Source organism: Amblyomma mixtum, chromosome 1, assembly GCF_055824585.1.
Source record: "Amblyomma mixtum isolate Tamu chromosome 1, ASM5582458v1, whole genome shotgun sequence".
Lineage (NCBI taxonomy): Eukaryota > Metazoa > Arthropoda > Arachnida > Ixodida > Ixodidae > Amblyomma > Amblyomma mixtum.
In genome coordinates this window covers 159,998,337-160,017,952 of record NC_143012.1, presented here as the reverse complement: position 1 = coordinate 160,017,952, position 19,616 = coordinate 159,998,337, and the positions used below count along the sequence as shown (strand labels likewise).

At 50.8% G+C, this 19,616-nt stretch overlaps 1 protein-coding gene across 1 annotated transcript; it reads right to left on the bottom strand.

Moving 5' to 3' along the window:
• Positions 1-8,514: 8,514 nt before the first annotated feature.
• Positions 8,515-9,411, bottom strand: LOC149369531 (uncharacterized). Its single transcript, XM_089575847.1, has one exon. The coding sequence runs from the start codon at positions 9,409-9,411 to the stop codon at positions 8,515-8,517; it is 897 nt and encodes a 298-aa protein (XP_089431973.1).
• Between the last annotated feature and the right edge of the window lie 10,205 nt (positions 9,412-19,616).

Here is a 19,616-nt window from a genome sequence, read left to right as displayed (position 1 = left end):
GGGTTAATTGGAGAGACATGGGAGAGGCCTTTGCTCTGCTTTGGGCGTAGGCAGGCTGATGATGACGGTAATGATGATGGGTTCTGTGGGACGCTGTCTGTGTTGTATGCAGAAGTGCTGTTGTGTGAGAAATAGTTTTCCTCTAGCAGCTCCTTTTCACGCCTCCTATAATGCGATAGCATTAGGAGGTCCATAAAGACTAAAAAATAGCTGAGGCTTAACTTGGTTAACCCTGGTCAGATGCGAAGCATATTGATGGCTAGGCTTGGTAATACATGGCTTTCCTTGGTTGAATAGTTGGTCATTTTAATACATCCACTAGAAGCCTTTGTCGTGGGGGAAGACAACGGCATGGCTACAGCGGAACGCCGACTAACCCCGAGACGCGCGTTGGGTGGGCGCCTGGATTGCCACGGAAGCCGCGTCCGCCTGCCCGGTGGAGCGAGCGTTTCACCTACACCGAATGTGAACGCGCGTTCGAAATGCGCGGGAATGCCGCTCGAGGACATTCCGGCGTCTGTGCGATGGCATCGTTCTCCCTCTCCGAGCGCGTGACGGCGATCTGTCGTGACGTCATGTGTCACGTGGTATGTCACGTGGTGTGACGTCACTGCACCACGCGGTCTGCACGGCGTGCAACCACAGCGACGGCGCGAGGTGGACCACCATCTTCCTCTGTCGTGACGTCATGTGTCACGTGGTATGTCACGTGGTGTGACGTTACTGTACCACGTGGTGTGCACGGCGTGTAACCACGGCGAAGGGCTGTAGTGTACCTCCGTCTTCCTCTGTCGTGACGTCATGTGTCACGTGGTATGTCACGTGGTGTGACGTCACTGTATCACGTGGTGTGCACGGCGAGTAACCACGGCGAAGGGCTGTAGTGTACCTCCGTCTTCTTCTGTCGTGACGTCATGTGTCACGTTGTATGTCACGTGGTGTGACGTCACTGTATCACGTGGTGTGCACGGCGAGTAACCACGGCGAAGGGCTGTAGTGTACCTCTAGTAATATTCTTCGCATAAAACTTTCTAGCGACGTCGGAGTCGGCGTCGGTGTGAAGCCATCGCCCACTACATGGTGTTCAGGTCATCATGATGCCAGGCGCCTGCTGCGCTTCTTGTGCGAATTCCAAAACAGACGCGCGTTGAGGCTTTGAAAAAGGCAGCAGCTTCCAACGCAGCTCCTCCCTGACCAGAGACAACTAACTACCGCTGAGTCCAGGCGTCGGGGGTCTTTTTGATGATGGTCGTTTGTTGAACAAATCCAGTGATAATTCTGGACAGGTTCTTACGAGTGTTCGAAACTCGTTCGAAGTGTTAATCGTGCCATGTTCAACATGCCACGTTCCCGTCCGCTCACTGTAAAAAGCGCTTTGTCATTTTCAGATACATGTTCACAGTTTCATTTGCCTTTGTATCCTTGACAGCCGCCTTATCTATTCCTACCAGAAAGGACGGTCATCCGAAAATGTGCCCATGACTGATGTGGCGCAGCTCCTCTGTGACCTGCCGCAGAAAATGACACCATAGTGACTGGATTATACGTCCATTAGCCAAAGTGATGATGAAAATCTGCTGGTTACGTCGAAACGGTAGATACAAAAATCTAGAGAAAAAGAAGCACATATTTCCGAATTCGTTCTTGTCTAGCTTTCACGCCCACTTTCCATAACAGGCCACCCACTATAGAAGCTAACACAGCAGCACCTTGTACTTTCAGAGGTCGGAGTAAACGAAACTGAATATATGGACTCAGCTCTGCAACTTAAAGTTTTACGGTACCTATTTTGCGGTCTAATAGTAATGTTATACCCCATTTAAACATGCAGGTAATTTACGACCTTATAAGTCTTACAAGAGTCAATTCAATCCAAGACCTCACGAAATCCCGTCTCGTCTAGTCGCTTGGTTGGTTTGTGTAAAAAGGACGTTTCGGCTTCCCTACAGAAGCCTTGTTTACTAAATACTAGAATTAAGAAGCGACGCTTCAGTTCATTTCGATATATGTCCAACGCTTTGTTCACTGAATACTAGGTGTGGGAAGCGAAGCTTCAGTACGTTTCTACAGATGTCCAACGCTTTTGCTTACTTTGGCGGCAGGTCACCGTCGTTCCGATTAAGTGCATTTTATTTATTTAGTAAGGAACCCACAGCGCCCTGGCATTACAGTGGGGGGGGGGGGGGGGGCAATGTACAAAAAAGAAGCACACATGACACCTCCGCTCGCAGGCAGAGTTACAAGCATAAAGCGTTCGCCATGTGCATCTCACTTCAAAAGAACACATCACAATCGCATCACATCATTAAAGAACGAAAGAACGCATCATTTGATGTCACACTCACAACATCGCTCGGTAGTCTGTTCCATTCTCTAATGGTTTTCGGAAAAAAAGACTTTTTAAACAATTCAGTTTTTGCCGCGAATTCGCGGACTTTAAAAACATGGTCAACACGGTTGGATCTATAAAAAGGCTCCTGCACATACCTTTCGCGTTCAACCCGAACAGTTGAATAATAAACAGCATGAAATAGCTTCAGACGCAACTTCTTTCGGCGCGTGTCAAGCGATTCCCAGTAGAGCGCATCCTTCGTACGCGATGCACTGTAACGAGCCCCGCGAGTGCCAGACACGAAACGAGAGGCAAGGTTCTACACCCTCTTCAACTTATCTTTATCTCTAGCAGTAGGCGGGTCCCAGACAGTGCACGCGTAGTCCAGAACCGACCTGACATAAGTCTTGAATAAAATGTCACGACATGACAGTGGAAAAGTGCTTGCATTTCGGCGAAGAAATCCCAAGTTTCTGCATGCTTTAGCAGAGATATAATTGACGTGACGGCGCCACCTCAAATCAGGAGTAAAATAAACGCCTAGATATTTAAATTCGAATGCCTGTTCTAACATTGTGTTCCTAATAACATATGAATACACATCAGGGTTTTTCTTTCTTGTAAACTTCATATGGACAGTCTTGGACAAATTCAAATTCATATTCCATTTAACGCACCACTCTGAGATTCTGTTCAAATCTTCTTGGAACATTTCAGCATCTCGATCACTAGTGACAACACTATAAAGAACGCAGTCATCCGCAAATAACCGCATTTGGGATACTATTCCGTCACCAATGTCATTCACGTAGAGCAGGAACAATAGTGGTCCTAACACGGAGCCCTGGGGAACACCAGACACAACCTGCACTCTTTGAGACTCGGCGCCATTCGTAACCACAAACTGCTGCCGTAAACATCGGTAATATTTTACCCATGATATCACTTGAGGGCTAATATTGTAAAAAGAAATTTTTTGAATTAGCAGAGAATGCGTCACGGTATCAAAGGCCTTTTTAAAGTCCAAAAACACGCAGTCCACGCTAAGTCGCCTGTCCAGTGCCTCAGTCAGATCGTGCGCAAATTCAGTCAGCTGCGTAGTACACGATAGGCCCCTTCGAAAACCATGCTGACGAGGATTAAACAGTGTATGTGCGTCCATATGTGCCGCTATACTGGTGAACAAAATATGTTCGAGTGTCTTGCACGCAACTGAAGTTAGAGATACCGGTCTATAATTTGATACAGTGTTGCGAGGGCCAGATTTGTAGATTGGCACAACACTTGCAATTTTCCAGTCATCTGGAAGGCAGGATTCGTAAAGCGATTTTTCAAAAATTATCTTTAAGTAGGGTGCAACCGACTCAGCACACAGTTTGTATAATTTGTTTGGCAAGTCATCAGGACAACCAGCCTTAGCAATGTTCAGATTCTGCAACAGAGACTGTATACCGTTGATGCTGATTTTCTGTGGTTTGTATCACTAGGGTCTAAATATTGGCTTGAAAGCCCGTTCGTCTCCTTGGCGATGACAGAAGTCTCTCTACAGCAGGTCTACTAGACGAGTTTGTTCACGAGGTATGTGAAGTCTTGAAAGGTGGCAGTGCCATTCAATGTGGGTTTATAGATTTCGAAAAGGTTTTTATATGGTTGATTATGGATTGCTAGTCCGAAGACTGCGTTGTTTAAATGTGAATGCAAAGGCTGTAGACTGGATCCGGGAATACTTAAGGTATTGATATCTAACCATAAATGGAGCCAATTCCTATGAAACTTCCGTCACATCAGACTTCCCACGAAGGTCAGTTCAGGAACTCCTTTTTATTGTGTTGATTAATGATATATTAGGAAATGTCACTCTTTCAAGCAACTATTCGCCGATGATTTTGTGGTCTTTAGAGAAGTGCAAAATGCACATTATTCGCATTCTTTCCAGACAGACGTGGATATAGTATTGCAGTGGTGCGAAAAATGACACATGCAACTGAACTTCCAAAAAACACTGCACTTGAGTTTCGCAAAAATTGTAAGCGGTTTTATCGACAACATAAACAGGCTCGAGTTGCAAACTGTCACAGAAAATTTAGGTGTGCTTGCAAATTCGAAACTGGCCCCGCATCAGCATGTTAATTATGTTTCTGAAAAAGCTTATAAAATGTTTTGTATTTTTGCGGCGTAACACAAAGATGTTTCGTAAAGATTCTACGCATTTATTGCATGGTTTGGTTTGTGGGGGTTTAACGTCCGAAAACGACTCAGGCTATGAGGGACACCGTAGTGAAGATCTCCGAAAATTTTGACTGCCTGGGGCTTATAACATGCACAGACATCGCGTAGAGGCGGGCGTAGCAGGGGACGGCAGAGAGGTTTTCGGATGAGATTAAGGACTTTGCGGTGAAACCTTGCTCGGATACGACAAAGAACAAGATTATTGGAAAAACATGGGACAGGCCTTTGTCCTGCACTGGGCGTAATCAGGATGATGATGGCGATTTTTGTCATAAGCTTCAATGAATGAAGTCAAGTGTACCACATGTTCTGCTAGGAACACTTAATCACATAGGGGTGATGAAATATCCGCTTTTCGAATAAAATGCATAGTTACTAGTACCACTGATCCTCTCGCACATATCTCAAATAGAATGGTGCTCTAGGGATTTTCCCTGAAAAATTGGAAGGTGCAACTTTTTCATGATATTCTGACGAAGAAAATGAAGCTGGCAGAGGCACGGAACTCTTACAGATCTTACTCAGCAGTATTCCCTGCAGTCTTAAGGTGTCCACCTGTGTGTATACTGATGACATCGCCTTTTTTGTTTGTGAGAACGATATTTCCTGTTTGTACCAGTCCTTACAGTCCTACCTGAATGTCCTGGACCAATGGTTAGGAGACATTACTATATCCCTTAGTGTCAAAAAATGTGCTTTATAGGTTTTCCGCTTCCTAATCCAGTTAATATCTTTATTATTTACCGGAACCATGTAATTCATCAAGTGCAAAGTATCAAATACCTCGGAGTAATTTATGATCCTTCTCTTTCCTGGCGGGCCCATATCGAGCAGATCCCCACGAAAGGAGTCCGAGCAGTCCGTATGCTGCGCAGGCTGAGCAATGTTCGTTCTGGAATGAGAAGGCACTCGCTTCTTATGATTTATAGAATGTACGTCCGTCCAGTGTTAGAGTTCGGCTGTGTTTTATTCTCTGGTGCGCCACGTATAAAATTCGTCCCTTGATTCTCTTGGAGCGGGAGGCGTTGCGCCTCTGTTTGGGCCTTCCAAAATATGTAGCGAATTCAGTTTTGTACCTGGAAGCGCGTATTCCATCATTGCTTTCAAGATTTCGGCTCTTAACGATGAAAACGTTTGTAAAAATGTGCGATTCTTCGCTTCATGCCTCCAATTTGATCTTCCTTCGTCAGCCTCGGCCATTTTTCAACGAAACCTGGTCTCGTTTCCGTAGCCCTCAGATATGTTTTGTGCAATCCCTCCTTGACCCCTTAAACGGCCGCATTTCGGACATCCTTCCCGTATGCGCTAACTCTTCATCTATTGAGATTGTTATCGATGACATCTTTCCAAAACATCGAAAGTTAATGGCTTTTCATTTGCCCAGCGGTTTATTAAAGGACTACTTGCTGCGCTTTAAATCTCATCTGCTGATAGCGACAGACACCTCACAGTGTGAAGAAAAGGCCCGTGTTGGTATTTCCTCCATCTCCCTTGAATGGTCATTCTCACTCCGCCCTCCCGATTACACGCCTATTTATATGGCCAAATTTCTAGCAGTAGTCTTGGCGTTGCGCAAATTAAACAGCTATTTGTCTTCTGTCATAATTATGACGGATTCATTATCGGTGTTCCTCTCTCACCGCGCCTAAAACATCTCAGGCACTTCGCTTACTCAAATGTTTGATTCCGCCCCACGTGTGTTCGTTACGGTTGGTTTGGGTGCCTGGGCACAGAGGAATCCATTTGAATGAGGTTGCTGACACCCTGGCGAAGGCATCTCTTCAAGGCCCAGTCGTATCTGTGCTTCCACCCAGTGCATATATTACTGCGGCCAGGTTTCGCAGGTATCTACTCCTGAAAGAATTCGTAGCATCAGCTCTTACCTCCTCTCCCGAATTCCGGCATCTCCTTTACCCGTGGTGCAGTAAAGAATGGCAATCACGCAAGCTTGAGCTTTCCTTCACGCGTCTACGTTGTCGCGTGCCTCACTTAAACTTCTACCTTTATAGATCTGGTCTGGCGGTCTCCCCATTGTGCCCGTTCTGCGGAGAACCCGAAACGATAGATCATTTCTTATTGACCTGCCGCCGTTTCTCCTCTTTACGGAGCCGCCTGCTGGGGCATCCGTTACGACAGCTAGGTCTAAGAATGTCAGCTGGGGTTGCTCTGTCTCTTGGGGCTTCCTCCCTTGGGCACAGTAACTGGAATGTGCTCTCCGCCATGCAAAACTTCCTTACAGACACTAAACGGCTGCTGTCTTAAGCTGTGCTCTTTCTCATGATCAATATTTCTCTGCAACGAAAGCTTTCCGAAACATGGAACATTTAGCCCCGTTCTCTATTTCAGTCACCGATCTCACAGTATTTGTTTCTGCGTCATGCTCCTTGCAGCCTTTTGTGGTTCCTGGATGACAGCAAACGAACGTGCACCCATGCGCAGTGCAAATGGAGAGACATTCTGCGCTGCACCTACTTACGCCCCCGCACCTGTGCTATTGACTCAAGCAAACTGAACCCTCAGACTCGACTGGAAAGCCCCATCGTCCGCGACATTCTACGGACAGTCTATAAAAGAGCAGCAACCGACGCCAGCACTCTGTGGGCTCGGTGGTTGTGACACAACACGGTCTAAACCACCCGTCTTCGCCATGCAGGCTGGTAACCATCTCAGCTTATTCTCAAAGAAAACTAGCAATTACTTATTGGTACAGCTCCCGAGCCCCCAGTGTTGCCTTGTTATCAGTGTCGAGTGCTTTAATGTTGTTGGGTCTCTTCTACTGCTCTGCGGCGACATTGAGAGCAACCCTGGCCCGATAAGCTCCACGCTATCCTTAGCGAACTAAGGAAGACGTCTTCTAGCCAGGCAGAGTTAGTGAATGAATTGCAGGGGCTTAAGGGACAATTGCTCTCAATGAACTAGAAAATCTCTAATTTGACCGTACGCCTCAGTGCTCTAGAAACCCACTGTGAAAATCTACCCACACTCCGTTCAGATCTAGAGGCAATGCAGACCACAGCAACCGAGACTGCTCGTCTAGTTGGTGTACTAGAGGATCGCCTTGACGACGCGGAAAATCGCTCCCGACGAAACAACCTAATCTTCTATGGTTGGCCTGACACTTGCCCTTCGGAAACATACTCGCAGTCCGAGGACCTAATAATTCGTCCCTGCTCCGAACACCTCGACATCCAGCTAAGTACAAATGATATAGAACGTGCTCATCGCCTCGGACGCCACTCTGAAGACCGGCAATGCCCGGTCATCGTTAAATTTATATCCTTAAAAACTAAGGAATCAGTTCTTTCAGAAGGTCCGAAACTCAAGGATACCAGTTATAGCGTCGGTGAGGACTTTTCACGTCATGTCCAAAATTGCCGAAAACACCTTGTGGCTTTTGCCAAGGCAAAGTCTACGTCTTTTTCTCTGAGGCTCAAAACGATGCATATTGGCCCAAAACGCTATATTTTTTATTAATCATCTCAGCCCGTACAAGATATATCGTAACAATCAACTAATCCTTCCCGGTCATCACGATCTTCCCGGCCTACTCCTCGTACCAACTTCCATTATCGGTAATGTTTCCTAACATTCGCAGCTTCCTGCCGAAACGTGATGTCGTCTCAAATCTTGTAACATCGTCAGGCAGCAATCTGCTCGTTCTAACCGAAACATGGTTGAATAACGACATCACAGATTCCGAGATATTGTTCGACCTGCTTCATTTTCGTCTTTTTCGCGCTGAACGCAAAGATGCTCGCGGGGGAGGAGTTCTGATTGCAGTCCATGAGCAGTTACCTTGTTCTACCATTGATGTCACTTCACACTTAGAAATTCGATGGATCATGCCCGGGCATCCCCATTGACAATACTAATTGGCTTGTGGTATAGACCACCTCGCAGAAGCCCTGACTTTCCTCGCAAACTTCACAATATTGTTGCGGGAAAGAATATATTTACAAATAGTGGCTCGGCTGTTCGTCGTCGCGGTGGGAGCTGAGAGGATGGTATGTGCTGCGACGGGACCAATAATTTCGACAGTGGCGGGAGATGTGGCCAATGCGGTGGCAGTGGAAACAAATGGGCCTGTCGTCGGTTGTCCGCCAGTCGTTAGGGTTTCGCCGACGTGGAGTGAAGTACGAAGGTCGTCCAGGAGCAATCGCAGTGATTTCGGGTGGTGGTGAAGACCGTACAGCGCTGACGGGCTGGAAACCAAGGTTTGCGAGCTCTTGGCGGACGACAGCTTGTACCAGAGAGATGGTAGGCAAGCGGTTGTCGCCATCTTGTAGATGCAGGGGGGCAGGGGACAAAGCTTCGAGCTCGCGTCGGATGATGCGGTTCACATTTTGTGGGAGCGGTGGAGTTTCCCGGTGTCGCAGGTCTTCACATGAGGAAGTCGCAGCCGTGTTGGGGAGGCGTGTGTAAATACGCCTGCTTTTGGCTTCCTCGAAGCGTCGACATTCCTTAATAATTTCGTCGACTGTAGTGCAGTTCTTGTATACGAGCAAGTTGAAGGCATCGTCGGCGATTCCCTTCAACACGTGGCCGATTTTGTCAGACTCGGGCATGTTGGCGTCAACTTTGTGACAGAGAGCCAGCACACCTTGAATGTACGCCACATATGACTCCGCAGATGTTTGAGCTCGGGAGGCGAGGTCCTTCTTAGCGGCAAGCGTTCGGCCGAGCGGCCGTCCAAACAATTCGCGGAGCTTCTCTTTGCACACGTCCCAGCTGGTCAGATGGTCTTCGTGGGTCTCATACCAGACCCGGGCGGTGTCTTTTAGATAGAAGATTACATTTGCCAGCATAATGGTCGGATCCCAGCGGTTGTAGGTACTCACGCGTTCGTACATGTTGATCCAGTCGTCGACGTCAGTGTTGTCGGTACCAGAAAATGTGCCAGGGTCACGAGGGGGAGAAAGAACGAGTGATGCCATGGCAGGGGGTGAAGTTTGCTGGTAGGCGTCTTGGGTCATGATGAGTGAAGGCAACTGGCGGCCGCTGCGGAGCTCCGTCGTCGGTAGACGTAGGGGAAATCCGCACCTCCACCAAATATGTTGCGGGAACGAATATATTTACAAATATTTACAAATAGAAAAGAACAGCTGCGAGCGGCACCGGGAACCGAACTTCGTTGTCGTCTTCTACTCTACCCACTCGTGCCATCGCTCTTTGTCGTCGTCGTCTACCCGCTTCAATATTTTAAATAACATGGTTTCCAAGCACCCTAAGGCACACATCCTCCTGTTTGGGAATTTCAACTACCCCAATATCGACTGGCATAACCAGTCTCAGCCTATAGACAGTCAAGAAGAGTCACAAGAATTTATAGACGTTTGCCTTAATTTTAATTTAACCCAACTAATCTCCGAACCAACACGTGTCGCAGGGGAAACGGCTAACACACTCGACCTTATACTGACTACCAATCCAGACAGCCTAGAATTCATTTCGTGTCTCAGGGAAATCAGCAATCATAAAGTAATCCATGCCAGTTTTAACTTCTCACCTGTAATAAGACAAACTACTCAGAAAACTATTAGAATTTACAATAAGGGAAACTATGACGCAATTAACACCGAACTAACTAACTTTCTATCGATGTTTCAAACGGATCTTCATAGTAGAAGTGTAAACGACAACTGGGTGCTACTGAAACATAAGTTTTCTGAATTGATGAATAAATATATTCCGACATTCAGTTTTCGAAAATTAATCAAGAACCCTGGTTTACAAAAGCTCTCAGAAAGATTGAAAATCAGGAAAAACGCGCATTTCGTACAGCTAAGCGTCAAGCAAGCCAGCAACTCGCGCCACCCTGTTCAGCGCCTCCGGCCATACCGCCTCCCATGCGGACGATACAGCATCTACGGCACAGCCCGGTGAGCAACTTCTCTTATCTGCAATAGTGCCGCCGTCAGTAGAGCTCTTCCTCGACGTGTGCCCCACTCCGCCAACTTCTGTACCCTACGGCGTAGCATCGCTGCCAGCCGAACGCTCACCTGCCGCCTCATCGCTCATTCCGCTAAAGCCATCAGTCACTGACCTGAGCGATCGTGCTAACGGCGAAGTGAGATTGCCGCCACCGCAGCATCTGTCAGATACCAGCCCCACTACCCCGGCGGCCACACCGCCTGCCCAAGAGGCCCCACCCCAAGCCCTGAGTACTGTCACCCGCTTCTCGGAGTCTGACCCTGGCATCTCGACACTGTCGCAGCAAGCGTCTGCTTTGGTGCCTGCCTTGAGCCATCTTCAGGAACGAATGGCAGAGCTATCCACACCGAGTAGTGCAGCAACTGTCCATCCAGCAGCTGTGTCTGTTGCTGCCAGCCAGCCGTCTGATGTAGCAGTCTCAGCTCCACGGCCTGTCACTGGCACAACCTTCTTGCAGCCACCCACAGCCGACCATGCCCACACACACATCACCACTGGCCAGTCGTTCCGGACTGTCACTCCAGCTTCACCCAAGCACCTTGCATTGAGCCCAGCAACTTCCTCCGGCATAGTCACAGCTGTCACCGTTGTGTCGATGGTCAAAACACAGCTGCTGTCAGTCCACGGAGCCGGTTCGCCCACTCCAGCGGTTGTGACGACGTACTCGGCGCGCCAGATTCCCACCGACACCAGCTCCAACGTCCCCACACCGACGACACTTGTGTCCGCGGGCAGCACTACAGTCGGTGACGGCCCGCCCATGGCCTCCCCTGCTCCCATGTCCGTTGTCAGCTCGGCACCCTGCATCCTTCGCCCCTTGCGCAGCAGCCAGGCTCGTCCACCTGTGGTAGTGGTGGAAAACATTTATGTACAGGTATAATACAGGAGGTTATGCATGAGCTGACCCAGAGGAGGCCAGCCCTTACAAATACTAGGTGGAGGTCCCTAGTTCGCGACCCCAGTGGCATCGGCCGCCGCCCAGGCTCGCGCGACCAAGGCCCGTTGGGCCTGCAGGTCAGAGCAGCCGAGCAGGGTCGCCTCCCAGTCCTCCCGGGTTGGGTTGGGGTGAGGGGGGATAGCAGGGTTGGAGGGGCAGGCCCACACCATGTGGTAGATGTCCGAAGACTTCTCCGCATAGCGCGGACAGCTGCCCGAGAAAGAAGGGTCGAAGTGTTTCAGAGCTGCCGGGCACAGCAAAGTATTAGTATACAGGCGGAGCAGAAGCCGCTCCTCCGCCTTTGACAGACCTTTACACGGACGGGGATAAAGACCATGGCCAGATTGATAGAGTAAAACGATGTCTTTGAAGGTGTAAGCTGGAATAAATTCGAGTTCCTGATCGTCAGGGTCGGAGGGGAATGTCCGGTGAGAGAGCGCGCGGGCGGCGGCGTCAGCTGCCTCATTTCCCTCAAGGCCCATGTGAGCGGGAGCCCAAACGATACGCCGGTGCGCGGGGTCACCGGTGTAGACGCTGTTTTGAAGAATGCGGTAGGCTAGATACGGTACCCAGCCCTGCTCGACGTTCCGACATGCCCCTCGCGAGTCGGAAATAATTGTTTTTGAATTGGAATCAGATGCAGCCAACGCAATGGCGACCTCCTCCGCGTGTGTTATGTCACGGGCTCGGAAAGTAAGGCCGTTCACTGTTTTGGATTGGTGGACGACTGCGGCTGTGTACCATCCCCCATGGTGGGGGCCTGAGGCATCCACGTAGAATACGCCGGGTTTCGATCCATAGTGGCGAGCCAGGGCTTCTGCCCGCGCCAGGCGCCGGCCATTATGGTCCTCACGGTTCATGTTCGCGGGAAGAGGGCGCACGTGGGGGGCGCATCTCCACTGGGATGGAATACGTACGCGCTCTTCCATGAGAGTGGTATGTTGGATGTGTAGCCGGGCAAGGAGGCGGCGACCCGACGATGTCTTCGAGAGACGTGTGTATTGGTTAGTCAAGTGGGCTTCCCGGAGCTCCCGAAATGTGTTCACCATGCCTAGGCCCAGGAGGCGCTTGTTGGAGGTGGTCACGGGGAGGCCTACAGCCCGCTTAATAATTTTGCGGAGGATGACTTCGAGTGAATCCTCGTCTTGCTTCCGCAGGTGGAGGTATGGAGTCGAATATAGAATTCGACTGGTTACAAATGCATGCGCCAGCCGCAAGGCGTCCTTACATCGTAACCCCCCGCGCTTGTTAGAAACCCGGCGGACCAAGCGGCCCACCTGGTCCCCCACCTGACGGAGTTTGGCCAATGTTGTTTCTGACCGTCTGTCTTGATGTATAAAGAGCCCCAGTACCCGGACTTCGATATTTTCAGGGATTGGACCTGTCTCAAGAGACAATGAAATTTTGGCTGTGCACTTTGGTGAGGGGCGTATGTGCACAAATTCAGACTTTTGGGTGGAGCATTGGAGGCCGCAGCGGCGAGCATAACGGTCCACTATGGTCGCCGCCTCCTGCAGGTTAGCCTCAATGTCTGCAAGGGAACCGTGCGTGGCCCACAGAGTGATGTCATCAGCATACAGCGCATGCTGCACACCGGCGACAGCATCCAGCTGGGCCGGTAGGCGCATCATAGCCAAATTGAATAAGAGAGGAGAGAGCACCGCGCCCTGGGGTGTACCCCTGGTTCCTAAATGAAAAGGGCCATGTTCTTTATCCTGGATCCGAATGTAAGATTGTCTGTCGGTTAAAAATTGCCGAATGTATTGAAAGGCATTTCTGCCGCAGTTAGTTTGAGAGAGGTGGGTGAGAATGATCTCGTGGGTAACGTTGTCGAATGCACCCTTCAAATCCAAGGCGAGTACGACCTTGTCATTGTGAGGGCATTCCACGGGGTCGAGGACAGCCCGATTGAGTTGTAGCAGGACATCTTGTGCAGATCTGTGTGGGCGAAATCCGAACATGGTGTCTGCAAAAAGGTGTTTGGATTCCATGAACTCGGACAACCTGTCACGTACCATCGTCTCCATGAGTTTGCCCACACAGGAAGTCAGAGAGATGGGGCGGAGGTTGTCCGTGTTGATGGCCTTGCCAGCTTTAGGAATGAAGGTGACCAGGGCGGTCTTCCACTCGATGGGTAGTGGCACTTCCCCAAGCCAGATTGAGTTAATGTAATTCAATAAAGACATGTATGCTGGGTCAGGGAGGTTGGCTAACAATTTGACTGTAATTTTGTCCCGACCCGGAGCGGTGGCGCGTTTCATTTTTGCCAGGGCCGCCTTCAGGTCGTGGAGCTGGAACGGTTGATCCAGCTCAACGTTCTCAGAACCTGCATAAGAGTACGCCGGCCCGCGGGAGTCCTGGGTGGTGCACAAGTACTGGTCCCGGAGCTTGTGCGCCAATTGATTTGTGTTGCCCTGAAAGCTGTGTATTGCTCTTTGGAGGTGTTTTTGAGTTTCCGTGCGTGTTTGCGTTGGGTCAATTAGGGCGCGAAAGAGTCGCCACGTGTTCCGGCTGGACATTTGCCGCGCGGCCGTATTACATCGGGCCACCCAGTTGGAGCCGGCGAGTTGGGCCGCATACTCAGCCGCTCGTTGAGTGAGCTCGGCGATGCGAGCTTTAAGTTTCCGGTTGTGCTTTTGCCGGCGCCACCGACGGACGAGGCAATGCCGGGCCTCCCAGAGATGGAGCAGGTGGTTGTCCACATCCGAGACCGCCTCTGAGAGCTGAATTTGAGTTTCGGAGGAGCGAAGGCGAGAGACCAATTGTTGTGACCAAGACTGGTAGCCCTGATCATGTATGGGTGTGACATTGTTATAATTCTGCCTGAACTTGGTCCAATCTGGGAGTCGGGCTTGTGTTGTTGGTCGCGCGAAAGGAAGGGTCCTAATCGTAGTATTCAGGAGGCAGTGGTCGCTGCCGAGGGTTTCCTCGGTGTTGACCCAGTCTGCATATTGAATGTTGCGGGTGAAGGTCAAGTCCGGACATGTATCCCTAGTCACGGAGTTGCCTATACGAGTTGGGTGGACTTGGTCAGTGTGAAGAGTGAGGCCCAGCGTTGACGCAAGCTCCGCCAACTTGCGTCCCCGCTTCTCTTCACGGCAGTAACCCCACATCCGAGCGGGAGCGTTGAAATCGCCCACAATCAGGAGGGGGTCTCGACCCGCAACTCTCAGTGCGCGGCTAAACAGGTCCGCAAATGATACATTCGGCAATTTCGGATTGCAGTATACATTGAGTATGTGTAGCGGTGGGTCCTGTTTGCGGAGTGGGAGGAGGGTCACCATTACATAGGAGTATTCAAGTTGAATGTCTAAGTCGACCTGGTTGGCTGTATAATTTCTATGGACTAATAGACAAGACGAGGGGTCCTGCTGGAACGTCGTATAATTTGATAGTACGGCGCCTTTCCCTGGCTCTTGGAGGGCAGCTACGGCAGGCAAATGCTGAAAGGTTGAAAGGAAAAGTCGGAGGTCGGCCCGCTTGGAACGGGACCGGAGCCCCCGACAGTTCCATTGAGTAATCGTAATGCGGGAAGCCGATTTGGAAAGAGGGGAGCGCCTACACCGGTGGTGTCCCGCCATGATCAGATTTAGAGGTGAGAGGTGGAAGTGAGGTTGCCCCCGAGCCAGATACCAGGGGCTGAAGCTCAGCAACTGGAAGGGGGCAGCTATCTTCGTCATCGTCAAGGTCATTTACTAGGCGGGACAATCTGGAGGGCCGACCAGATACGTAGAATAACACCATGGCGCTCTGTGGTGTTATTCTACGTTTTGTCCTTGTCTGCCGCGCCGAAGCATTTCTTGAAACAGATACGTCCTTAAGAGGACCGGTTCTTCGAGAAAGGCGGGTGTTAGTCGCGACGTGTTGAGCGATCATAGAGGGGATGGCCTCCATGACTCTAGCGATGAGGCGTTCCAGCGCAATTTCCAACAGGGTGTCAAATTTGGCATTAAGACGGGCTTAGAGTTCGGCAAGGGAAGGTTCCAGAGCCGGCGCCACCGCCGTCTCGCTCTCCATAGCGTCCGTGTCGGGGGTACTAGGGGGAGGGGGAGTTGTTTTAGCTTCTAAGGCTTCAATTTTGGCAAGTAGCATCTCGTTTTGTGCCCGGAGAGAAGCTACAAGGTTGTGGAGCTCAGCGTCAGCCGCCGAGCGAGGGGGAGGGGAGAGGGGGTGGGAGGAGGAGGCAACCCTGCCTGAACCGCTCACCTGTTTGCCATTTTTGACAGCGTTGGCCCAGGAACCGGCCGCGCCACTCTTGTCTTGGGAGCGGGCTTGCTTCGCCTGGCCGCCGTGTGGGGGCGGGGGTGGCACTTGACAGCCCTTGACGTCCTTCCCGCTGGTAGGCGTCTGTCGTTTTGAAGCGTCGCTGCCGACGCTACCAGGGTGATGTGGCTGCCTGCCCGTCACGCTGGATTTCCCGCCCTTAGGGGCGGCTGGCTTGGTATGCCGATATTTAGCACTGCAGTCCCGCGAGTTCGTGGGATGGCCACCACCACAAACCGCACATTTTGGCATACACTGGTGAGGGGCCCGCACCCCCTCTTTTATGGGTGCCTGCTGTCCACACAGGCCACACTTGTCTAGAGTCCGCCCGATGGCCGACAGTTCCACACAAACTGCAGGCCGGAATAGTGCGCAAATACTGGTGCACTCTGACAATCTCAGAATTGTAGTGTACGTACCGAGGCCTCACCGTGCCGGCAAAAGTGAGCCGAGCCTTGTTTGAGGAGCCGAATTTTCGGATGTCGAGTAAAGTGCCGCTCCTCCACTGCACGCAAGGTTGGAGAGACTCAGATGTCTCTTCGTTGGCCACCGTAATGACCCCATAGCAGACGTCCGCTTCGTGTTCTTTGAGATGGCCGGCGAGAGGCACATCTCCTTTGGTCGATTTGATAGAAAAGTCGCCTAGCAGACGGTCTGCGACGTGAGCGTTCCGGGTGCTGGCGAGGATCAAATTTTGTTCCTTGCTTAAAAGGAGGCTTAACTCGGCTGCCTGAGGCGCCCCGAGGAAAGCGCCGAACGCGGCACCGAGCTCGCCGTGTTGAAAGGCGTCCCGGATGGCGAACGATTTCCGGGGCTTGATCACGATGACAAAGTCGTCCTTTTGAAACTTTGGTAAAGGCTTGGGCCTCCACTTGGTAACTGGGTTGCGGCCCTTACGGCCGGAGTCCTTCGCCGCTTGCGAGGCGGGAGCTTGGCGGGTAGCATTTTCGGCGGTTGCCGAGGCGTCCGCCGCTATTTTGGCCTCTCGTCTGGAGCGACGCTCAAGTAGACGGAGGAGAGATTCATTGCGGATCGGGTCCGCGGGTGCCGATTTGGGTTCCGCAGTGACGGGAACGGTCGACCAAGACATGGCGTCCGGGTAATAACCGTGTTGAACGGGTGTTTCCGTCATCTTGCAGAAAGCAGGAGCTCCCTCGCAGCCGAACGCCGGCGCAGCCGTTAGGCGTATCGTCGGCTCCGGAGGCGGGAAGGAAAACCCGCTTTATAATTTGAAAAACTGGGCCCACCTGAATGAAATTGGTGTCCACGGATGCCGATCAGCTTGCCGAATCCAAAGTGAGCAAAATTGATGAGGTCCGACGACTTGAGTCGTGGCTCCTGTCAAAAAATGACGGAGCCGAAGCGCCACACGTCTGACAGACGCGATACGCTGCCGCGTTCCCTCGTCCACCTGAGCCGGCGCACTCCACCCGACTGCTCTTCCCGGCCCCTGACCTGAACTTACCGGTCCTTGTAGCGACCCCGTGGGGACTCTGTTACTCTAGCTGCCTGCTTGCCTGCCGTGGCTACTCAATCTCTGCCCCGTCGGCACGTACATTCCGACGTTCCGTCTAGGCGGGGAGCCCTGTAGCGCCCGGCGACGCTATAAAGCGCAGGCGCTGAGATCGGCGTTCCCGCGACAGAAGAAAATAAAGAACGACAGCGCGTGCTCGGAGCGCACGCCCGGCACACGCAGTCCGGAACTAGAAGCCTGCCACGCTGGTCGTCTCTCTCTGGTGCTCCGCTGCGACCCCGCAAATCCTCAACAATGTCATTTACTTCCAAATCATGCATTCTTTGGATTCAAATAATTTCTTCTATCCATCACAGCATGGATTTCGCAAGGGGTTCTCCTGCGAAGCTCAACTATTCATTTTTCTACATGATATTCACGCCAACCTTGATACTAACCTACAAACTGACTCCATTTTCCTAGATTTCGCTAAGGCATTCGACAAAGTACCTTATCAACGCTTGCTTCTTAAACTCTCCCAGTTGAACCTACATCCGAATATAATTGCATGGATTAAAGCTTTCCTCACGCATCGCTCTCAGTGCGTCGTCATTAATAACCAATTTTCCAACTCGCTTCCAGTAACCTCTGGCGTCCCACACGGTTCTGTTCTCGGTCCTTTGTTATTCCTCATATACATTCATGATTTACCCCATCATGTCTCTTGCCACATCCTTTTGTTCGCCGATGATTGCGTCATTTATCTCTCAGTGACTAACCACTCTGACCAAGAATCCCTTCAGTCAGACCTGCGCCATGTGCAAGACTGGTGCTCCCAGTGGATGATGATACTCAACTCTAACAAATGTAGGTGCGTGTCCTTTCACCGCCGTCGAAATCCTCTTGTTTTCAAATACACAGTCTGTAACTCCCCAGTTGACCTCGTCCAGTCATATAAAAACTTAGGTGTCACCATTTCTAATGATTTATCTTGGCGTTTGCACGTGACTAACCTGATATCATCTGCTAATAAAACAATAGGTTCCTTAAAACGTCACCTACGGGAAGCCCCACAACACCTAAGACTGCAAGCGTACATCTCATTCGTTAGAACTAAATTTGAATACGCATCACCCATCTGGAGCCCTCATCAAGAATATCTAACTCACGCTATCGAAGCTGTTCAAAAGAGGGCTATCAGATTCATTCACTCCTCATACTCGTACGACGTGAGCATATAATCCCTCAAATCGCAGTCAGGTCTGGCTAATCTTTCTACTCGCCGTCGCATAGCCAGTCTTGTCCTGTTTCACAAGTTCATTTATTCACCACTAAAACAAGAACCATACATTTCCGCACTTCCACAACGCAGGTCCCATCGCATCGGTCATTCTCTTCAAGTTTTGCGTCGACGTTCCCGTACCACTGTTCTTGCCAACTCATTTTTTTCTCGTGCAGCAGCTGACTGGAACGGCCTTCCCCATAATATTGCTGCCATAACATGTTCATCATCATTTTCAAGCACTGTTGATTCCTTCATTTTGTAAACCCCACCCCTTATGTAACACCCTGTAATAGGGTCTTTAAGGAAAATAAAGTGAAGTAAAGTTTAGCCTATTTCAATTACACATCTGAATTTCTTTAATTTATTTCCTAATTACTATTATTATCATTATTATTTTATTTTTCCCCAATCATTAGCACCTATGAGTTGCCGCCTGTGTCTTGGCCAATCCCCCACAGTGGGTACGCTCCATTATTTAGAGGACAACAACAACGGAGCGCTTGCGCTAGGCCAGCGGTGATAAATCATCTCTTGTCTATCGTTCATCACGCCTCATTCTTTGGCTCGCGTCGCATATTTCGTGTGACGTGCTGGGTAATCAACTGAGCTTCGGCGTCCTTCGCCAGCCATTATCATCGGCCGTATGTTCTTGGACTGCACGCCCATCCGTGCCCCAGCCTTTCACACCTGTACCGACCTCGCCGTTCACCCCAGCCCCGTCCTCCACCCCGGGCAGAAGAAACGACGAAATGACGACGCCGCTGCGACCAGAACTTGTGTCCTGGCCGACCCGAGACGCTGCCTTCACGTGACCACACCGTTTCCCCGCCCCGGCCGTGCGGCGCGTCGTCGGCCTCGGCCATTGTCTCCTGGCAACCTGCGGCCCGGATGCTTCATGGACCGGGACTCATTCTCTCATCTCTCTCATCGTGGCGGCCAGCACTTCACTTTCTCCTTACTGTTCTGCCATATTCTCAGGCCCATCACCTATACGCGTGTCTCTTTGTCAACATTCGGGACGACCGCTGGGTGGTTCCGGGTAGTGTGACGAAGATTACGAAGCCGGTAGTGGCAAGGGACGGAGCGCTCGCGCTAGGCCAGCGGCCAATAAATCAGCTCTTGGCCATCGTTCATCACGCCTCATTCTTCGGCTGGCCGTCAGGTATCAATATGCGCATAAGTTAAA

Bases quoted from the DNA above. Each gene is read 5' to 3' on its own strand.
- LOC149369531 (XM_089575847.1), bottom strand. From the start codon at position 9,411: ATGTACGAACGCGTGAGTACCTACAACCGCTGGGATCCGACCATTATG.